Consider the following 24255-nt stretch of genomic DNA (forward strand, 5'->3'; position numbering starts at 1 on the left):
GAATATGAACTTCCAAAGTCACTGCTTTCTTGGAACTGCAGGGAGAGGCTAAGGGGAGAGTCAAAGGGTTTGCAAAGTCCTCCGCAGAAACCATGCCCTTTTTCACCAGGCCTCTCTTGGTCTGTATGAGAGCTTACTAAATGGCTTACGCAGCCATCAGAATAAACTGCCACATTCCTCAGCAGTATTAGGGAGAAAAGAAAAACTGCTAACCAGAGGACTGACCCTGAAAAGCATTGGAGGACATTGCTGAAGAATAAGCCATTAGAAACTGTGTCTATGAGACCTTTGGGAGCAGGCAAAGAAGTGGCTGACTTGGTAGGGCCAGCCCCGGGCATCCTTGGTTTCAGGTGTTCTTCCTCCATTGATAACTTGCACAGGGGTTCAACCAGGTCAGCCTGCACTGTGGCTGCTGCTGAGAAGAAGTACATTTGTGCTGGTATGACGTGTTCTAGAGTGCGCTAAAGAAATGGCCAAGCCCTCCATTTCCCTTTCACAGCAGAACACGATTCAATACCATGGAGCAGGCGTCCCCAAACTACGGCCCCGCGGGCCACATGCAGCCCCCTGAGGCCATTTATCCGGCCCCCTGCTGCACTTCAGGAAGGGGCACCTCTTTCATTGGTAATCAGTGAGAGGAGCACAGTATGTGGCAGCCCTCCAACAGTCTGAGGGACAGTGAACTGGCCCCCTGTGTAAAAAGTTTGGGGACGCCTAGTTTAGAGCATCAATATCAGCTACCATGGAGAGGAAGTGAGAGGAAAAAAAATCACAAATGCATTTTGAACTTCAGGTCATAGCAGACATTTCTGAGCATAATAAAATACTCCTAAGGTGTGAGTATCTGGGACAAGAGGTTAGTTTTCTGACCAAGAAACTTGCCTGATTTCTTGGGGCTAAATCCTCCAAGTTGAACTAAACCAGCTTCCTTCCCTATCAAGGAAGAATCTGCAATGCACAGAAATTAAGAACTTGTACAAAATCTCAGTTTTCTGTGGCTGAACATGGGTAAAAGTTACTTCACTTGAATTTGGTGAATTCTTTTTATAAAAGTGCTAGTTCACAAGTAGGACATCAGTCAAGTAGGGCTTTAAAAATATATTTTCAAGTCTTATTTCTAGAAATTCTAACTCAGGGTAAGGGTGTAGCTCAGAAATCTGCATTTTGAAGACACTTCATGGGATTCTGATGTAGCAACAGGACACATGAAAGCAGCTAAAAGCAGATTCCCTTTTGTTGTCCCTGGATAGGTGATTTCAGATATTGGGTGAGAAAACCAGAAATTTCAGTGACTTTTCTTTTTTCTAGTGTAAATTGGTTTTGGATGTGTGGCCCAAGTGAGCTGGGATCAGAGTTCTGAATCTGAAATTCCACATATGCAGCACACAGGAGAATAAAATAGTTCACTAGAGATAGCAAATAGCTGTCAGACATCTTGATGGTCTATTGCAAGGTCACTGTGTTGAGAAGGATTCTGAGGTTACTTTCAGGTTTAGCGGGAAAGAGCGCTGCTACTGCCTGCTACAGATTCGGGGACTAGATGAGGTGGCTCTGAAGTCCAGCACAACATTTTACCAGCAAGAGGAAAGCTTATCGGTTTTCTCTGGGTGTGTGCTAGCCTCCCAGGAAAGAATGGTGGCTGAGCAGTTTTGATATCTGAAGGACAAGGGAAATATGAAGCAAGCAATGTCCACCCACTTCCTCCACAACAGAATTTTATCTTTTACTATTTCATTGCCATTACATTATCTCAGTGGCTTGGGACACAATCATGGCATCCTGGAAAGGCTGTTTTCCTGTTTTATTTTGCCACATATGCATTATTAATGAATTTTTAATAGCTAAATTTATTATTTTTAAGCCAGTAAGGCAAGTACAATGGCACTAGTCTGTGCATGATGCAGAAATTAGTTTTCATGTCCAGTTTTGGATCTCTAAATGACTGGTGTGAAAAACTGCAAAAAAAAATCCTATGTTTAAGGTTTACAAGCCATAGAGGCGAACATTTGCTGGGCATTGCTTGGTGGATACTCTGGTTGTCTAAATTTGATGTTTTGAAGGCTCATGATGCTTCTGTTTAGGTGTAGGGGATGTGTTGGTTAAAAGTGTGAGCTTTGAAGCCACACTAACTGGATTGGAATCCCCTCTCTGCCACATTTTAGCTACATAGCCTTGAGCAAGTTACTCTTCCTCTTTAGGACTCAGCTTTGACATCTGTAAAATGGAGAGAATCATATTACTCATAGAAGCACCTGGGTTTGTGGTGAGGCTTACATGAGCTGAGGCATGTAAAGTATTTCAAAAGCTGCTTGGCACAAAGCGAATATTTAATAAAGGTTAGCTGTTACATTATTGTTGATGGTGATGGTTGATATTTTTCTGGCTATGTCAAGGAGAAGCTCAGTTTAGCAGGTGTGACAATACAGAATGGAACCATACCCTTTCATTTTGTCTAATTTAAATAGAAACATCTCTTTAAGAAAATAAGTATGCCAGATGCCCTTCTTTTATTTTTTAAAAAATTAAAACACATCCTCAAGTCTGGAAACTACAATGCCTGAAAGAAAAGTGCTCAAGTATTGGGATATAGTTTGGTTCTGCATCCTCGCCCAAATCTCATGTCAAAGTGTAACCCCCAATGTTGGAAGGCGGGCCTGGTGGGAGGTGATTGGATCATGTGGGTGATTTCTCATGGTTTGACACCATCCTCCTTGGTACTGTTGTTGTGACAGTGAGTTTTCATGAGATCTGGTTGTTTAAAAGCGTGTGACATCTCCCCATTCTTTCTCTGTCCTCCTTCTGCCATGTAAGACTCCTGTTCCCACTTTGTCTTCTACCATGAGTAAAAGCTCCCTGAGGCCTCCCCAGAAGCAGATGCCACCATGCTTCCTGTACAAACTACGGACTTGTGAGCCAATTAAACCTCTTTTCTTCATAAATTACCCTGTCTCTGGCATTTCTTTATAGCAGTGCAAGAATGGACTAATACATATTGTTACAGCCCAATTACAAATGAATGGACAGAAATGAGAAATTGTTTAACAGAGTCAATTGCAAAGCAGAGCCGTCACAGCAAACCAGGTATTAAATACAGCTACTAAAGAGGTGCCCCTTTGAGTAAGAACAGAAGTAGCATGGAACAGAATAAATTCCTCTCTCTTCATTTGACTCTTAGAAGCATTGGAGACACTGTGTGCCAAAGGATTACATCATTCATTGGATGACTGTTGCATAATGAAACAGAACCACAAGCCAGTAAACGTAATATGGTTTTCCAGAGGGCAAATTCAAAAAATACAGATAATTATAAAATTGGTTCCTCTGAAATAAGGTTTCTCCATATCGACACATTATCACACTTAACTACTTAGAACTTCTACAAGCTGAAATTTGCTCATGACCAATCTGCATCTTTAAGATTTAGTGAATTATTTAAGAATTAGAGAATTGAAGCATGTGTTGCAAATTACCGGGACAAAGAGGCTCAGTGACCTGGGAAACACTCTCAATAGGAAGGAGAGTAAAAGGAAACTTGTAATCCAAATTAGGACAGGTGCTGTTGGCTTTTAGTTGAAAAATCTGGCTTAGGTTCTTGAAATAAAAGAGAGGGCTTTCATTCTATATGGAGAAGAATCTTTCATTCTGAAGCTCTTTAAAGTGAGTAACTACGTGATAAACTAATATACATCTATTAGATATAAATATGTCTCTTTGGTAATTTAAGATAAAATGAATATAAAACAGTGAAGTCAAAATAACATTTTCTTTGTGTAGCTCAGCAGTAAGTGCAGGGTATTTTGAAATTGGCAAATATAAATATTAACAGGGAAAGCCATTGAAAATGGGGAAGGTGGAGGTTTGGTGAACTGAGTTCTGTGTAAGTGGAAAGTAATTCACAGCTCTCCCTCCACCTGCCACGAGGTGAGGGAACTGCCCATTTTAAGGTGATGAAATGGACTCAAGTTGTGTGCAATAAAAGGAGCTAATGAAGGAGGGTTATAAAAGTGGCCCACAGCACCCCAAATCTATAACAGAGACATATATTGTGTAAGAAAACATGTTCCACTGCATTGCAAAAAGAAGAGTTCTTAATTTAAAAACCATACTATGACATGAAAATGGATCCTACAAGTCCAGTGGATTATTTTAATGTTGATTATATTTAAATGAATTCCACCATATACAAATGAAAACATGCCAGTTAATATATAACATGATGGAAGAACACCATTAATAATGTCTAATAATCTTAAATCTGATTTAAAAAAATTGCTCAGTATGACCCATTCTGGAAAAAGATTCTTTCCTGAAGATATTGAATACTTACGAATCCACATGGTTCTCAAATGAAAGGAGAATTGGAAAAGGTGAAGTCTTGAACGCGCACTCCGCAATTGCCTCTATCACTTCCTAAAAATGAGAACACATGCATATTCAGTATGCCAGAATTTTTAATCTGTATATTCTTGAGGGGTATTAAATAGTTGTCTTTTCCATTCAGAGAATTGTATCAAATGGCTTGAAATGGCCAGAAGGGATTTTGAGGGCTGCTGGACAGTGCTATTTCTGACTCTTGATTCTGCAATGTAATAAGATGATTGGATTTTGGTGGAGGGGAGACAGAAATGCAAAGGAGAGGAGTCTCCTGTTTGTTAATTGAATCTATTTTTTTTTTAATAATGAAAGAAACCTAATCATACTATAAACACTTTGGAGAGGAAGAGAAGGCAAAAGATTTCACCCACAAATCCACTTTCTGAACCAAACCATTGTTCGCATTTCATTATATTCACTTCTAGTCTCTCATGTATTTATATAGCTTAGTTTTAATTACAGTATATACTCAAGTTGTATTTTTAGAAAGCATTGTTCTTGAGATGTAACTTTTTTGAGATATAATCTGCCCATTGAACGTGTACAGTTCAATGTTTTTTAGTATATTCACAGAGTTATGTGAGCATCTCCCAATTTAAGAACATTTTTATTGCCTCAGAAAAAGACCATGTACCCACTAGCAGTCACTCCCGATTCCTGCACCCCACCCCACACACCTAGTCCCAGGCAACCATTCATCCACTTTGTCTTCACAGATTTGCCTATTCTAATTATTTCATATAAATGTAACCATACAATATAAGGCTGTTTGTGCCTGCCACCTTTCACTCAGCATACTTTCAAAGTTCATCCATGTTGTAACATGTATCAGTACTTCCATTTTCAATCTGTATTTTAAAAAATGTGTATCACAAGTTTCAATATATGTACAAAATTGTAGAAAGTAAAGGTATCAAAATTGATTTAACCGTTCCCCAACTGTTGGACAGGTACATTTTCAGAGTTGTCATTCAAATAATTCCACAAAGAACATCCTCATTTTTTTCCTCTAATATCTTGAATGATTTTCTGGGAATGAATTCTAAGAAGGGGAATTCTTGATTTAAGAATATGAATACTCTCATAGTCCCTCATGTATCTTCAAATTACTTTTCATTTTAGATTGCTGAGAGTAATGCATGCAGGAACAGATTTCAATGCATATTCACCAGTTTTGGACATTATTTTTAAAAATTATTTTCTCATTTAACTGGTAGTAAAGTGCAGTCTCATTTATTGTTTAATGATATCACTTACAGAAGTAGTGGTTTCATATTCCCATATACTTGTTTTTAGTTACATTTATTCTTTTCATATTCTCCTTTCAAGTAGGGATTTCCACTCCTATTCTTTGTGCCTGGGCCTTTTCTGCTATCGTTTCTACCTTCTCTATCCAATATATAGTGTTCTTTATATCCACTTCTGAAAGCTATTTCCCTCGCCCAGAGTATAAATAAGCCTTTCTAATTCTGTACTACATTTGCATATATCCTCTAAGAAAGATTTGTCTTCATGGAGCGAGAAGAATCACTCTTACTGTTCCTTAGAAATGAACTCATAGATTATCTTTCATACATAATCAGTTTAACTTTTATGATAGTTGAGTCTGTCAAAAAAAACCAAGCACTATAAAAGGCAAGCAATATCAAGATTTTAAGTGCTTTATTTGAGTTATTTGAGCATAGGCTTTGGATTCAAACAGACCTTTGAATCCTTGCCTCTGAGACTTATGAGCTGTGTGACCTTGGAAAAATCACTTAGTGCCGCTGCATGGTGGTTTGCTGATCTATCAAGTGGGGGCAATAAACTTCACTGCACAGATCTGTTGTGAAGATGCAGCAAGAGGCGGCAAAGGACTCAGCTCCTAATGTATTCTCGATTCAACTAAGGTGCAGAGATATTAACCGACTTACCTTAAGTCATAGAGAAGAGAATCCAAGATTAAACCCCAGGAAGATTTGTCTGACTCTAGAGCTTATCAATACCCAACCATTGCAGTAACTTCCATGCAGCTAATAATCTTAGCCAGCTAAGAGCAAAGCCCTCAAAAAGAACTGATAATAGAGGTCATCAAGGATGTGGATACTAAGTGTGAAAAAAAAGGACTGGATTTTGTTTATTTCATAAATTTGGCACTAATGTATCAGATAAAGGATAAATATAGTAGAGCCATTTTTTCCTCCTCTCCTTCTCTCATACCTTTCAGTTCATCAGCATTCTTGTCCAAAATAGATCCAGAATACACTCAAGTGTCAGCACCTCCACTGCTATCATCCAGATACAAAAACCACTGCAATGACTGCTATGGTAGATCTTATCATTGTTCCCACATATGTGCTTCCCCCTTCCTTTGTGAGGATGCTGTCTACACACTCTGCTGACGATAGGCTTGGCAGTGTGTTTTATTTTGGCCAAGGGCCTGTGTGGGAAAATGACATGTGCTGCTGCTGAGTAGAGTCTTGAAGACCCACCATGTTGCCATCCAGCTGTTTCTCTTTCTCCCCTCCCAAGAGCCCAGTGATATCATAGACGGGGGTTGTTCTTTCAATATGAATTCCAAACAATAGCAATCACACCAACAGCTGACATCGAACCTGACTGAGAAGGAAATCTCTGTGGTTGTAAATCACTGTGATCTTGGGGGTATCTTATCATTGCAGCCACGCCTAGAAGAAGCTGACTGACTTTTGATTGCTTTCCTGGCTTCTAGTGCTTGCTGCTGTATTCCATACCAAAGCCAGTCATTACTCCTAAACATGAGTAGACTCTTTTTTATAAACTTTCCAGTGACCTCCCATTTCACAGGAAATGAAATCCAACATCATCTACACAGCCTAACTTGATCTGACACCTGCCATTTATTTAAATTCATCTCCTTTTCCTCTCCCTCTCAGGCACCTGGATACAGTCCATTGATCTTGTTGCTTTTCTTTGAATATACCAAGGATGCTTTCATCTCACCATCTTTGCACTTTGTTCCTTCAGTCAAAAATATTCTTATATGAAAGCATGATTTACTGTGTTACTTTGGGAGTAAGCAATAGCTCCTGTGCCTAAGCATCACCTTACCAAAAGCCTGCCTCCACCACCCAGACAGCATAGCTCAGCTCTCTTTTCCTTGCCCACTGATTTAGATTGCTTTACCAGCATGTTTCTAGGTACCACATCTTTGTGTTTATTTTGATTTATCTTTCCTCACTAGATAGTGTAAGATTCTTGAGGTAAGAACTAGTTTTCTTCACTGTTCTGCTAAGGTACATTCTAGATGCTCATGAAATACTTTCAAATGGATGAATGAACTGCTAAGATGTGACAGAAGAGAAACACTCTAGCAATTTGTGTTCCCATTTATTCTTCTATTGACTAGTTCAGAGGTCGGAACACAATTTTAATAAATGACCAGGTAGTATTTTAGGCTTTTCTGGTCATATGGTTTCTATTTCTTTGGCTGCTATTCGACTCTGCCTTTGTAGCTTGTGATGATTAATTGTATGTGTCAACTTGACTGGGTCATGGGGTACCCAGATATCTGGTTAAATGTTTTTCTGGGTGTCTCTGTGAGGGGTTTCTGGATGAGATTAACATTTGAATTGATAGACTGAGTTAAGCAGCTTGCCCTCCCTAATGTGGGTTGGCCTCATTTAATCCACTGGAAGCCTGAATAGGGGAAAAAAAAGAGTAAAGGAGAATTTACGGTTTCTACCTGATTGTTTTTGAACTGGGACATTGGTATTCTTCTACCTTGAGACTTAAACTTGGACTAGAGCTTACACCATTACTCCTTATTCTCAGGCCTTTGGACCAGGACTGGTATTGTACCATGGTCAGTGGGGTCTCCAGCTAGCCAACTGCAGATCTTGGGATTTCTCAGCCTCCATAACCACATGAGCCAATTCCTTGGAGACAGAGTCCAGACTAATACATAGCCCCAAAGTAGCCACAGATAATATATAAATGAGTAGATGTGGCTGTGTTTCAATAATGCTTAATTCACAAAGGCAGATGGTAGCATAAATGTGGCCTGCACAAGACAGTTTGTTGACCCTTGGACTAGTCTGATCACTGGCCTAAGCAAAGCTTAAAACTTGATTGTAATCAAAGGTAAATCAAAGGTATTTGGTTAATGATTTAGTTATACTTAATCAAAGTATTAAGCAAAGCTTAAAACTTGATTGTAACTAAAGGTAAATTGTAATACAGAAGGTTGAATGTCGATTCACACTCAATAGCCAGATTAACTTTTTAACACCTTCATAGTTGAAATTTCCAATAAACATTGAGCCTTAAATTAAAAAAAAAACACCCGCCTGTGAGCGAGAATATACGGTGTTTACATGTACCCCAAAACCTAAAATGCAATAAAAATAAATAAAACTCCTTCAAATATACATGTAAATAAAAGTATAATTAGTTTTTGCTAATAACTGTCATTTTTTCTTTTTTTCTTTTTCAAAGTCTTGCTCTGTTGCCCAAGTTGGAATACAGTGGCATGATCTTGGCTCACTGTAACTTCCGCCTTCTTGGTTCAAGCCATTCTTGTGCCTCAGCTCCCAGGCAGTTGGGACTACAGGTACGTAGTCCTGGCTAATTTTTTGTATTTTTAGTAGAGATAAGGTTTTGCCATGTTGGCCAGGCTGGTTTCAAACTTCTGACCTCAAGTGATCCACTTGCCTCGGGCTCCCAAAGTGCTGGGATTACAGGCATGAGCCACTGCACCCAGCCATCTCTGCTAACTTTTCTGATGATGGCTGTCTTCCTTGTCTGCTTGAGAACTTCTCCAACTACATTTAATAATGAAAGTGGATTGTAGGCTCCTCTCATTGGTATTTAGGTCAAGGAAAGTCAAATCTGACAGTGGGTAAGACTGACCCTTACTCTCCTCCTCTAATTTAGAAAGTGGGTATTTGGCTCCAGGTCAAATCTCTCTCATATCTTCCTTTATCTTTGGCGGATAAAATGCCAGTGCTTCTCTGGGCCTACTTTTAGACTTGTAGGGAGTCCATGCCCCTCCATCTTCCTAGCTCCCTGGGTTTGGTTCTCTCTTCCCACAGTAGGGATGCTAAGGATGGTCTGAACTACAGTGAGGCCACTGGGGTTCCTAGATTTAACTGTCTTGCTTCTCCTACTTTTCCCTTTGTCCTCCCTCTGGCATTGTGCACTTCTGATTTTGTGTGCTTGACTTAGGACTTGAGTTTGCAGTGGAACATCCAATCCTATCTATTTGTTCCCTTCTCTGCTCCTACTGGGCCCCTAACCAAGGTCTGGGCTGTGTTTAGTTTACTACAATTTGGGCTTTTGGCACCTTCCTGGAGGTGAGGCAGACGCCATGGGTTGAGCTTGGAGGATGCCCACATCTTCTACCATGGTAGCCTTACAGATGACTTATTTCAGACCCCCACCTTTGTTCTGGCTTAATAAGTCCATGCTTATGTTATATTTACAGAAAGCCAGCTAACATTTGTCTTTTAAGCATTTCGATGAAAATATCAAAAGCTAACATTTATAGAGTAGTCACTGCATACCATGCATTGTTTTAAGCAATATTTGTGTATTAAGTAGGGTTATTGAATGCTTGCTTACAACCACCCCAGGAAGTAAGCACTGTTATCATCTCCATTTTGCTGGTAGCAAAGGAAACTTGCACTGGGAAGGAAGCTTCTTCAAGGTCTTGCAGCAACTGAATGGAAGAGCTGGTACTGGACCTCTGGCTGTTAGCTCCAGAGTAGCATCCTTACCCTCTGTGCTCACCTTTCCCTCTTTCTTAGTCATCCTTCTCCCTCCTCTCTCCGTCCACCTCTCCCCATCTCTGCCATAACTTTAGCTAACAGCTTAGGAAACCTTTTCAAGTCATTAAACGGGAAAAAAAGATTACTAAACTTCATCTAATAATTTTAGTTGGGAGCAACTGAAAACTTTAGAAGTTCAACTGGAGGACTTTCATGCTTTTGTGCCTTTGAAATATTTTGTATGGCGTGCATGATCAGTAAGGATGAGAAAGCCAGTTTTAGCTTTTAAGTTTCACTCTTTCATATTTGCTATAATTGGTGGTCATTGGATGTGAAAGTACGGTAAAGCTCCACTGCTCCTTATCAAGTCAAAACTGTTTTTCAGAGACTTGCAACACTAGATTCAATAATCTATAAACCATATGCTTCAATTATTACACTCCCGTGGGACAAATTGCCCTTGAAATCCTTTATCCTTGACATACAACAACAGGGTGTATTTGGATAGCCATTTGATATGTCCATTTAGGTAGCAGTGAAATTGCATCCTAAATTATTACTTCTCTTAGGGAACAAATGATGCTTTATTTTCAGAAGTGCTCAATTTAATCTACTCAAATTTAATACATTTTCCTCATATATTTTATTACATTACCCAGTTTTCCATCCTGTATAATTGCTGCTTAAAAGAAAGCTGCCTGAAGGAAGATAAACCACCCTGGGAAGGAGGTGGGTGGGTGGTGTCAAGCATAAAGAGAAAGGTAGGAGAAGAGAGAAGACCAAGTGGTGAACTGCTAGGCGATGGCCACCAGGAAGGCTAAGGTGATGAGGCATAGAAGCAGATACATAAGATAAATAATGAAGCCAGCCTACAAAACACAAAACCCTTCATAATGAGGCTGAATGTCTCCTTTCCCAGAACATAACTTCTTATTTTGACCCTTCCAGTAAACAGGGAGCAAATGCCAGTAGGATCTCTTGCTTTTGGGATCTATCACACAGCTTTTCAGATCACACATACTGAAAGCAGATATACTGGATGACATAAAATTGAACTCTGCAATCAGTTTATTTTGCTGCTGCACTGTGCAGTATAGCTGTAGAATACACTCTAATTATACGCGAATATCTGGCCCAAATCTTCAGGGCAGCTAAAACTGGCAAACGTTGGGATGTTTTCCCTGCCTATCAACACATCCTGTGTAGGATGGAGAAAGACAAATTCACTTATCTGATGAGCAGAGGCGAGAAAGACTAAAAATGAACTTTATGCTATATTTTACCTACTTGCTTTGGGAAGGGAAAATTCATTCAAAAACATTTATTGGGCACCTCCTGTATATTAGATTCTGCTTAAAGAAGAGGACTTGGGACAGATAAGGTAACAGAACAAAGAGCCCTGTCTGTGGAACTTACGCATTAATAGAAGAAGAGACAACAAACAAGGAATTAAGCAAATTATGCAGAGTGTTAGAAGGTGATATGATAAGTGCTTCAGGAAAATACAGTACTATAAAGTGGGGTTGTAGGGGGTTATGTCAGTGGTGTGGGGAGTGGGAGCGATTGCTGGTGACAGTATTAAATAGATCAGTCCCAGGAGGCCTTACGAGAAGGTGACATTTGAGGAAGGCTTCAAGGAGGGAAGGGAAGAAGCAGGCAGATACCTACGGGAAGAGCATTCCAGGCAGAGGGAAGAGGCTGTGCAAAGGTTGTGAGGTGTCACCAGCCTGGCACAGCCAAGGAACAGCAAAGTCAGTGTAGTGGGAGCCCATTAGGTGAGGGGGAAAGCAGTAAGAAACGAGGTAATGAGGGAATTGGAGATTATGTAGGGCTTTGTGCCCTGTTTCCCTTCTTACTCTTTCTTACAAAGTCACCTTACACACTGGGTTCTGGGAAAGCAGACTGCATGCTAATAATCATGCAAGCAGTGTTGGAACTAGGATGAGGCAAGAGAGGCGACTAAGTGCAAAATTTAAAGAGACACTCATTTTCTAGTGCCAACTCTGTGCTAACACAACCTTGAGAGCAAAGGCCGCCTTACATTTTACTTGCTAGGAGACTTAATTGCCTTCCCCTAGTCTCAGTCCTGATGCAAAACATCCCTGCTACTGTTTATCTGTCTGCAAAATAGGTTGACATTTCTACTCCCACATCCATCCTCACCCACTATCACCTACCCACATTGCAGCCAGAACTGTCTATCCTGCTATGTGCATTAGCAGGAGGAATAGCTAGAAAAACCAACTGGGATGATGAATTCACTCCTCTCTTTAGCCATCCTGGTCACCTCCCCACTCCCAACTCTAGCAGACAGAGAAAGAAAGAGTATTCTGGGCTAGATTTAGTCTTTAAGCCTCTCACTCACTGGCAAGTGTGTGGATGTGGTTGAGAAGCCATGCTTCCAGAGCCAAGGAAGAGATGTTCAATCAGCTTGTGACTCTGGGATTACAGATGTCATTGAAGAACCACTTCTATGGTCAAGTGCACAAGGAGAGTCACTCCAAGCTGACTCAATGGCAGGCAGAGGCCAACAAGCAAATGCTCAACATAAAATAAACATGCCTCAGGGTGTACTTGGTGTTTATTCTCCCCGGAGAAACTTAGAGAACTTGGAGGATTTTAAATTATTTAAAAAATAACAATTGCTCCTCAAAATGTCTCCGGCGGGTAGACAGGGCCGTGGCCTGGGGAGTGTGGCAGGTCTTCAAGGTAGTGGGGCAGTGTGCGGTGCCACCAGCTCTCAGCTCCATCGGGGCGTGTTGTCTGCCATTCCAGGAGCATCATCATCCATCAACAGACAGATGAGCCCAAGCTGCACTGGCTCCACAACAGGGTCATCTGTCTCTACTTTTTCTTAAAGAGCCCCACTATCTTCATCTGGTATCTTAAGGACAATAGCAAGTTCTGAGAGGGAGGGAGCGGGACTATGGAAATGAATTTAAAAAAAAAAACACACACATACACATTGATTTTCCACTTAAGAAAATGCAAGGTTCATAATAGTGCTCAATTTCAGGAACAGACATTGCTTTTAAAGATTTTGATCAGAATTAATGTCAACCCCATATTAAACTTTGTTGTAAAATTTAAGTGAAGGGTGCTATTTTCTCTCATTATTGCATTGTAGGCTAAGTTGAAGAAATAATGAAAAGTCAAACTCCTTAGGCACAACATAATACACAAATCTTTAGGTGCGAATGATATTACTGCTGAAAATGTTTTTTATTATTATCTATTATAGCAACTTTGATCAGAAAAATCCTTCTATCTAAACAGAAACTTTCCTGTCCCTTGAAAATTTTGCTTCTTGTTAGCGGCTCTCTTTGGTGATATACTGTTTATTTTCTCATATCTGAAATGTTTCACAGCTAGAAGCTGGGGTTTGGGATCTTTTTTCTCTCAGTGCTACTTGTGAAACATTACCTTTCAATCTTCTAAAAAAAAATCCTAGTTCATACAAGGCAGCTAAATGAGTTTTTACCTCTTCTTCACTTCTGCCATCTACTGAGCCACCCCACTCAGCAAAGAGTTGGTAAGTGTCTCACTGTCTTCTTCATCCAAAACGTTGTCATTAACCTTGGTGATATTAACATTGAATTCATGCCATATTCTAGCTTCTCAGTATTTTGATCTTCCATTTTCAATGGCCTTGTCTCCACTCACCTTAGTTACCTACATACTTGGACTCTGTTTCCTTTGTTGCTTCGGATAAGAGTTGGTGACCCAGAGCCAATACTTCCCTGAGACCCACATATCCCAGGCAATTGGGGCTCATGCCTTGGGACCTAGTGCAAGAGGTTGTCCTCTGGCCCTTCTCTTCTGATTCCCGTTTAAAGGGGCAAAAAACCCTGAGGCAGCCAAGAGAGCATGTTCCCTGAAGCCCAGACCTTCTTTCTCCTCACTCTCCAAGTACCTAGGACCCCAGATTTCCCCTACCCTAATAGCCCCAACCCGCTGGGGATGGTTCTTTGCTGGAGATGTGGACAGACCTTAGCTCTTTGGGCTTGGGTGTCCATACACATGAATGTGTGGCCCTTAATGGTGTAAAATAGAGCTAAGGGTAGAAGTAGAAGAGAGAGCAAACACACCTCCATTCCTCACCAACAAGAATGACTGATGCATCTTTATCAATAACAGCTTTAGTCCTGCCTCCTAGATAGGATTTATTAAGAAACCCTGTCATAGGATTGTTTCTGCTTCCCAACAGCACCTAATCTATAGCAAAATCCTTCTCCCTTGAATCATTTCCCAAATCACCTATTACAAGCCCAAGTCCTGTAAGTCTTCTCTAATACACATTTACTGAGACATCCCAGCTCCCCACAACATGTGTTCTCCTTTGTTGTAGGAGCAAATAATCCCAAGGTGACCATGTCTATGTTCCTAGGGGTCTTTGACTGATAGATATCAACATTCTAAAATCTAGCATCACAGAATGGAATCTTATATAACAACCAACAGTAATGCTTATCATGATAAGGCAGAAAAAATCTAGAGTTACATGAAACAATATGAATGAACCTTCTAAACGACGTGGAGTGAAAAAAGTAAGTCACAAAATAATGCATACTGCAGTGTGAATCAATTTACAAGTGAAAAAGAATTGGTGAAGCTACATCATTTAGGGCTGCACATAAATCTGTATTTTGTGCTCTAAAGAAGTGCAAAGTAGGGACCACTGCAATAGTCAGGACGGTGGTCACCTCTGAGGGTAAGCAGGCCATTCTGATGGGAATAAATACATGGAAGTGTTGCAGGTACCCACAAGTTTCTACTTCTTGATTAGACGGTAGGTACATGGATGCATATTTTATAGCCATTAGTTAAGGCGTATAAATAAATTGTCTGTATTCTTTAGGTATGTTATATTTCACAAAAATAAAATGCAAGAAATTAAGAGTAAGAGTGCTAAAGACGACAAGACAAATACATTGATATTTCCTTTCACAAGACAGTTTCCTGAGAATTTGGTTAACATAAATTAATTCACCCGATGCCAATTATTCATGACTAAACAGCTACATTTTAGCCTCTGAAATTGCAAAGATGATTAACAACCTTTGGATTTAATTGTGATCATTGGGACTTTCTACCTTAGGAGGCTTTAACCAAAAGGGATCAGGTGTCCCCAGCTGCCTCTCTTAGTAACATTCATATACTCTACCTTGAAAGATATTTCAGTTGTCATGGTGAAGCCATGGGTGATGACAGGTTCCTCTTCTGCAGTCCGTCCCTTCCAGCAGTCCAGCTCCACACAGCGACAACCAGACAGGAGCACTTGGCGATACATCTCAACAGAGGAGTTTCCAGCCAGTTGGCCAGCTATAAAACACCAACAAAACAAACCCCAGACTCCCATGAAACAAGGAAGGCAGTGGTGCTTTCTTAGAATGACATTTCAATAATGGGAAAACAAAGAGTCCAAGAGCTGGAGCAGTTATTCTTTGCCTTTCTTCTGTCTCAACATAACAGAAGGTAACGGCACAATCTCAAATAGAATTCCTAGCAGTGCTTTGGGGAAAGATTAAAATAACAATGTAACAATAACAACATGCATGTTTGTTTACCATGTGCCAATTACAGGTCTTTGGACTGTGTATCTATCAAACAATCTCTGTGGCATAACTATTTTTTTTTTTTTAAATACCTACTTCACATAATAAAAATGGCACAGAGATCAGTTGCCCAAGTTTCCAATGCTAGGAAGTAGAAGATCCAGGACCACAGCATTGAAACACACTCTTTTAATTCTGACTGCCTCCCAATGAGAGTTTGTTGGAAGACTTTCTATTATATAAGTCAGCTGCATCTGAAACATTTGCTGAAGGCGCAAATGCTGAGAAAAGCTAAATATTGTTTTTAAAAGTGTTCTTTTTGTAAAAATAAATTTAAATTAAACAAATGAGTGTAAAACTTGTTCTCTAATAATTACAAAACATTGTTAAAAGAAACTAAAGAAGGCACAAATGAGTGGAAATACATCTCATGTTCAACAAGCAGAAGACTTGGTATTGCTAAGCTGACACTACTCCCCACATTGGTCTAAAGATTCAATCTTATTAAAATCTCATCAGCTTTTTTTTTTTTTAATTGACAAGCTGATCCCAAGTTCATATAGAAATGTAAGAAACCTTAAATAGCCAAAAGCAATCTTGAAAAATAAGAACAAATTTGGAGGAATCACACTTCTCTAAACTTACAACAAAGCTACAGTAATCAAGACCATGTGGTATTGGCATAAAGATAGACATATAGATTAATGGAAATAGAATTGAGATTTCCAAAATAAACCCTCAATTTACGGTCAACTAACTTTCAACAATTGCCAAGACAATTCATTGCAGAAAGAATAGTCTTTTCAATAGAATGTTGGGAAAACTGGATAGCCACATGCAAAAAAAATAAATAAATAAAAAAATAAAAAGACGAAAAAGAAAAAGTTGCAGGAGCAACTTATATAGTAATACCATATAAAAATAAACTCAAATTGGATCAAGAATATAAGTGTAAGAGCTAAAACTACAAAACCTTTAGGAGAAAACACAGCAGTAAATTTTTGTGACCTGGATTAGGCAACGGTTTTGTAGATATTACACCAAAAGCACAAGCAACAGAAGAAAAAGATAAACTTTACCAAAATTGGACTTTTGTGACACTAACATACCCTAGTGAAGTGATGAGAATTACTATAATCAAGGCACCTGAAAGGTCTGAGGGCAGCAGTACGCAGGGCATAGAAGCCGAATGCTCCTGTTTTACTTAAGTCAATGGAAATCACTGATTTCAGGATAAATTATTTTTGAAAACATCATAATAAATAGTTCTTGCAACAGGCCCATTAGCAACACACAAATTGAAGTCTTTGGTTTTCCATATTAAATATTTTCTTTGATTTATACTCCATAAGCCCCAATCATTTTTTTAAGTTTTTCTTCTTTTTTCTTTGAGATGGAATCTCACTCTCTCACCCAGGCTGGAGTGCGGTGGCATGATCATAGCTCACTGCAGCCTCAACCTCCAGGGCTCAAGTCATCCTTCTTCCTCAGCCTCCTAAGTAGCTGGGACCACAGGTGTGCCCCAGCATGCCCAACTAATTTTGTATTTTGTTTAGAGACAAGGTCTCCTTATGTTGCCCAGGATGGTCTCAAACTCCTGGGGCTCAACTGATGCTCCTGCCTCTGCCTCAGGAAGTGCTGAGATTACAGGCATAAATTACCATATTTGGCCAACCATCATTTTTTAAAAATAGCCAGTTAAAAGATGACATATTGATGCAAACTATTAAAATGACTTTGAAATGGACAAGATGTGCCCCTTGGAGACACAGGACAGAGAAAATGGGATTAAGCCTACTAGCTTAATTTTATTTTTATATGCATGTCGTAATGCTCAACCATCAGCATAACAAAAGGATGACATTTTTGATTTCTACAAAGCCCTAGTAAATATAATGAAAGGCTGATTAAGTGAGTCTGCATAATCACTTACCTCTACTGGAATAATAGGATGTTTTAAACACAAAGATGCATTTGGAAAAGCAAAAAAGGTTGATAAAATGATCTAGAAAGTTCCTGAGGCTAGCTAATCAAACTGCCATTCATAATTGCCCCAAAGTTCATTGTCATGGCAAAGATTTACAAAGGTCTTTGCTACATTGGGGACAAGGGGACAGTCAGAGTAAAGGGGAAAAGACAAACATTTATATGTTATTCTTAAACTTAAAGGAGAGCTACCATAGCTAAAGAAGTGAATAATTCAAATATTATCAGGTTAATTTAAAATACTTACTCCTGCAGAAAATTGCACCAGTATTAAAGAATGGAGCAGATTTTTGTGTGTGTACTGTTTAGATAATTAAGTACATTATTGACTATATCAACACAATTACATATTGTACAATTTCTGAATCAATTTTATTAATACTTGTTGAATGTTACTAACTTTAGTAAGGATGGTGTGATGAATTTAATCAGATTTAACAGTGTATCAAAGTAGATAGATACCTAACAGACACTAGAACATTATGTCATAAGAGGTTCAAAGTTTTGAGAAACATTTCCTTGGATCTTCTTGTGAATATTTTTTGTCAAAAAACAATTAGAAGGAATTTGATGTATTTTTTGAATGTTGATCAGTTAATGTTTTGAAAGACATGGTAAGGCATGAAGTTGGGTTTGTGAGATGCAAAGGAATGTGGGGAAAAAAAACTAAAGAATAAAAAAGAGAAAGAGTTTATTGTCCAACACCTAAGACCAACAGAATCCCTCCAAGGTAAACTTATTGTTCATTCTTAAAATAAATACTTTTTATTATAAATGGAAGTCTCTCAAGGAAAGCATGCTTTGAGAAAACCCACATTTATCCATAATTATCCTATTCCTTAGAATGCATATTAGGTTCCCTGTATGTTTTATTTCATTTACGGAAATAGTTTTCAAACATATGTATTTATATTCTGTTATTATCTCCTTTTCTGCCTTAAGCCTCAAAGTTGATTTATTTTTGTTCCCTAAAATTCTTAACTCTTCATTATTACATCTCATCTACCAATTATACTTCCATTTTAATATATTCAATAAATATATCTCCTGGGGCTAGGGGATCACTGGAGGTTGATATTAGTGACATGTCATAAGTCATTCAGCCCTTGGTATTTCTGAAACTAGTATTTGACATCATTTCTCCCTGGCTCTGAACACCCTCTGGAATACATTCCAAGCCCATGATTGAACTTGGGAGCTGAAGCTCCTTCTCGGAGTAATTCATAATACTGCCTCAAGTCACAGCTCTGCAAATTCTCACTTGACTGCATTCATTTTGGGTGGCTGGTTACATTCCCTTGAGCTTTGTCTCAGATTACCCAAGGCATCCAGGGATAGAAAAAAAACAGAAGATCGAAAATAGCAGTCCCTCTATCAACACAAGCTTCTGAAGAATTTCTCTTCTTAAAGTGGCTGATGATTAATTGCCTGTTTTTATATTTATCATTAATGTCCTCCCTTCAACCTCCAGGGTAAGAAGGTTCCAGAATGTGATCTATTTGTTAATTCAGTGGTGTTCTTCAATAGTCACTGTCCCCTTGAATAGATGGAGATGAGGACTATATTTCCTTGCTTTCAATGCTATGACAGCCCTTCAGGGCTTATAATCTCATGGCTACACCTGAGGAAACTGTCCAAAATGCACAGAACGTATTATTTGTCTTGACCATCTCTAGATGCATCCATTGGATCTGATTTCTCCCTTGCATGGTATCTGTCTATTGCCCCAGTGAAATCATGGTGCCCTCTTGAACACAGAGCAATTGACATGAGATGGCTTAGGAGACAAAGCATCTATGGGAGAGCCCAAAGTTATTTCCACTCTTGAGAAAGCAACTTCAAGCATATGCCTTACTGATTATAGAAGCGTCCCGTTATGTGTTTGCACATATTCCCCAAAACATTTTCTGTGGGAGGCAAAATACTGGTTACTGGGGATATGAAAATGACATGAGACATATTCTTTAACCCTTACCATCTAGGTAGGGAGGAAAATATAAATCTCTTTCAATTCTTACACTTCTGGTTGCTTTCTGTCTCTTCTTACTCTTTTTCCTTGCCAATAAAATATTTTATCTAGGTTCTGATATGCTTCAGGGTCTTCTCTGAAACCTTGGGGTAAATCTTGATTCTTTTCAGTCAGTCATGGTAGCTCCATGGCCATGTTAGCAATTAATGAGGGCATTGCTGTGTGGTGTGACTCTGAGCTATATATAACATGGCATAAAGAATAGCTACCAGATTGAGGGGATGGAGGTGGGGGGCTGTCAGGGAACTTCTAGGAACATTTTCTTCACTCTTAAAAGGGTCACAAGAACTTTCGCCATGACCTTTGTGGGATCTTGATTCATAGGGAGGTAACACTTAGGGTGCACAGTCATCATGAAATCATAAGGGGACCAAAAAGATAGAAAGCATCTGGGTCTTCCTTGATAGTAATGAAATCCTTATTTAACCAACCCTCAACCACTCTGCTCCTGGGTGTCTTGCTGTGTGAGCCAATACACGGCTTAAATCTTTAAGCCATTAAATAATAGCAGACTATTACTTTTAGCCACAAGGACCCTGACTGTTTTAGTTTATCTCAGTTTTACAAACAAAAAACCAACGCTCAGAAGAGTTAAGCATGGCATTCACTTAAAGGCCGTTTCAAAATGGGCCCTGTTTATTTCCTAAGCTCATCTTCTTTCCATTCTACCACCCAACTTTCTTAGGTCTGCATGTGCTTTAAACCAAAAGCAAATGATTAGAGGTTGCATATACTAAGAGCTAACTGAGTGGGAGAGATGGAGAAGACAGGAAGGATGCTCAAAGTCTGGGTTGGTAGCACATGACTGGCAAGGACAGAGCTAGGTCTTGAATCATTTTTAGAACTTTTCTGCAGCTAAGAACTTAAACATGAAGAGAGGAGCTGAATGATTATCAGAAACATTCAGTCAGATAATTTAATTCATCAGAGTATTGGGGATAGCAAAACCCTCAAATCTAATGGTTTCTTTCTTATCTGAATGAAGATATTAACTATCCTGAGATAGACTAGTTTGCTTTTCCAGTGTTTCTGAAGCCATTATCTCCCAAACGGTTTGGAGTATGGGGAGGTTTATGAAGAGGTGCACAAATGTAGGTTGAATTTACTCCAGACTGTTTCTTTCTGGGAGAATTTTTTTTTTCTTGAGTCATAAGGGTGGATTTCTCAAGGAAAAACAATACTTTAAAACATAATCACTACTGGGGGTACTGCCAAAATCATCCAAAACCCAAAAAGTGACCATGATAATTAAAAGCCAACTTATTCATCGCATTGATTTATCTCCGTGATCCAATTTATTTTTCCTTCTGGGCATCCTGATATTCAACAAAGGGGCAATAATGAGCAGAGAAATAGACATAATAATAATGCATTGCTAAACTCATTGGTTTTCATTCTGTATATTTAATTTTTACAGTCCTGTTGGATGCTCAAAGAAAATATCCTGAATGTTGAAATTCTTCCTGTTTGGATTTAGACAACATCTTTCAGGAATATTAGTTCTTAAAATGCTCCACAAAAATAAATTGGTTGGTAACAAAAAGGATGAAAAGATAAGGGCTGCAAGACTCTGATCCTTTTATCTTATATTCAAAACACATTATGGTAGGTACTAACCTTTGTTGGTATCTAGCATTTCTTAAACTTATTTGAATAGGATAACTTTCTTTTTTCACCAATCACTCTTTGTATGAAATAATGTTTCTTTAGATACAGTTTCTACTTGTTTGGAAAATGGCTTTAAAGTATAAAAACTAAATTATTTTCTAGAGATTAGTTAAAAAATTTATTGGATTCTATTGGATTAGGCATTGATTATATTTTTATTGGTTTGGGGTAGCTTGAATGTTTATATCATAGAAATCTGAGTTTATCCAAAGGCTTCTGAGAAACAGGACTTCTACATTACTTTCATCTGCAATTAAAACAATGATTCTACCATTAATACGTGATGTAAAACCAAATTTTGACCCATGAGTCAAAACTGCATTTCAGGCAAAGCTTCAAGAGCCTGTATTTATATTTTTATATAGTTGTTTTTTTGAATTAAATGGAATTCTCCTCAATTTCCTTGCAGGAAAATAAATGACTGATACTGGGGCAAAGTAATATTGTGAGAATGTAGATTTGACCACCTTTGTAAAAATTATGACAGCACAAGAAATCTGACAGAACTGACTCCATCTTGCTTCTAACCTTGCAAACTAACTGTCCTTGTTCATTCCTCAGCATAGGCCAAGATAACTATGGGAGCAAATTAGTCTATAGTTTGATTTTAAAACAAAGATGATAACAGTACCTTTCCAAAACAATTCCCCTCCTTGCCTGGGGACAAAAACAACTTTTGTAAAACTAAAAAATTGACCACAAGGTTGGAATTATGGTTCAGGACTGAGATCATGAGATTTCTAACCTCCCTAATTGCTCCCATATATAACATAACTATTATAAAATCTAAAGCTCGTGTTTGAGGTATTTTTCAGACCTTGCATTTTCATGGACCAACTGGTGTCACACATCCAGTGACCCATGCCAAGAAAAGAAACGACTCAACTTCTTCCAGGGACTGTCTAAGTCCAAGAAGACAGCTTTGACTCCCAAGTCATTTCCTTCCTGACCCAACCAATCAGCACTTCCCATTCTCTAACCTCTTCCCAACCCCGACCGGCCTAACTATCATTTAAAAATCCTAGCCTCTGAATTCTCAGAGAGACTGATTTGAGAAATACGTCCCATCCTTCTTCTCAGCTGCCTTGCAATAAGTAAACTTTCTCTTCTGTAACACCTGCTGTTCTCCATGTATTGGTTTTTAGTAGGCAACAAGCAAGAAGAAACCAGGTTTGGTGGTGACAGATTTATCTAATGCAAACCTTAGTATAATAATACAGAGCTCAGAAAAGGGAGCAAGATAAAAAACAACAGCAACAACAAAACCCCTTAGATGAGAATACAATTTAACATAGTTAACATAGTTTAAAAAACTGAACATTTGAAAATATGTGGATTCTAATAGCACTGGAAATTAAATAGTTGAAGAGAAAATTGATCAGAAACCAGGTATATAAATCAGATGGTGGTGATACAAAACCATTGTAAAGAAATTTAGAGAAAGCTTTTAGATTCTTTCTTCATAAAATAATAAATGCTTATATTTCCTAATAGCTGAAAGTGTCACATATCCTTCTAAGTCTGGTCAGACATTAATATGCCAACACCCTCAAATTTAAACTAGCCTCACACAATGGAGTCAAATTTTCTACCACATCTGTGTTTACCAAGCTATACATAGGAAAGGCTTATGAATGACTTAGAAGAAATTAATTTGATTGTAATTTTTAGTGAAATATAATTTAAAAACTGCATATACAAATTTGAACTACGTTCTGTAGTTTTACTATTTGTATTAATATTGAAAAATTTCTTAATACTATTATTAGGTTGTGAGTAAAGCAAATGAGTTAGTATATATAATCTGTTAGGTATCAATATTACTAGAGAGCACAGCTCAGCAAGATCGGCATACAAGGGGCATACCTTATTGTAATAAAAGCCATTTATGAAAAACTCACATCCAACATAAACTGAATGGGGAAAAGTTAAAAGCATTCCTCCTGAGAATGGAAACAAGACAAGGATGCCCACTCTCATCACTCTTCTTCAACATAGTACTGGAATTCTTAGCCAGAGCAATCAGGCAAGAGAAAGAAATAAAGGGCATCCAAATTGGTAAAGAGGAAGTCAAACCGTTTCTGTGTGCTGTCAATATGATTGTTTACCTTGAAAATCCTAAGGACTCCTCTAGAAAGCTCCTAGAACTGATAAAAGAATACAGCAAAGTTTCCAGATACAAGATTAATGTACAGAGTAGCTCTTCTATATACCAACAGTGACCAACCAGATAATCAAATTAAGAACTTGACCCTTTTACAATAGCTGGAAAAAATTTAGATACTTAGGAATATACCTAACAAAGGAGCTGAAATATTTCTACAAGAAAAACTATAAAACACTCTTCAAAGAAATCACAGACAACACAAACAAATGGAAACACATTCCATGCTCATGGATGGGTAGAATCAATATTGTAAAAATAACCATACTGCCAAAAGCAATCTACAAAATCAACACAATCTTCATCAAAATACCACCATTCTTCACAGAGTTATAGAAAACAATTCTAAGATTCATATGGAACAAAAAAAGAGCCCACATAGGCAAAGCAAGACTAAGCAAAAAGAACAAATCTGGAGGCATCACAGTACCTGATTTCAAACCATACTCTAAAGCTATAGTCACCAAAACAGTGTGGTACTGGTAGAAAAAGACACATAGACCAATGGAACATAATAGAGAACCCAGAAATAAATCCAAATACTTATAGCCAACTCATCTTCTACAAAGCAAACAAAAACATAAAGTGAGGAAAGGACACCATTTCAACAAATTGTGCTGGAATAATTGGCTAGCTAATATAGAAGAATGAAACTGGATCCTCATCTCTCACCCTATACAAAAATCAACTCAAGATGGATTAAGGACTTAAACCTAAGATCTGAAACTATAAAATTCTAGAACATAACATTGG

General features: G+C 38.4%; 1 protein-coding gene across 2 annotated transcripts in view; it reads right to left on the reverse strand.

The window, feature by feature from the left end:
* Window positions 1-24255, reverse strand: part of PLCB1 (phospholipase C beta 1) — a 724287-nt gene that overhangs the window by 161836 nt on the left and 538196 nt on the right. For both annotated transcript variants that reach the window (XM_074406258.1, XM_074406259.1), the window contains exons 11-12: window positions 15265-15422; window positions 4328-4410 (exon numbers count right to left, since the gene is read on the reverse strand). In XM_074406258.1, coding sequence (XP_074262359.1) covers window positions 4328-4410; window positions 15265-15422 — 241 coding nt within the window. The remainder of the gene's footprint in view (window positions 1-4327; window positions 4411-15264; window positions 15423-24255) is intronic.

The sequence above is a fragment of the Saimiri boliviensis genome, chromosome 9 (assembly GCF_048565385.1).
Source record: "Saimiri boliviensis isolate mSaiBol1 chromosome 9, mSaiBol1.pri, whole genome shotgun sequence".
NCBI classification, from domain to species: Eukaryota; Metazoa; Chordata; class Mammalia; order Primates; family Cebidae; genus Saimiri; species Saimiri boliviensis.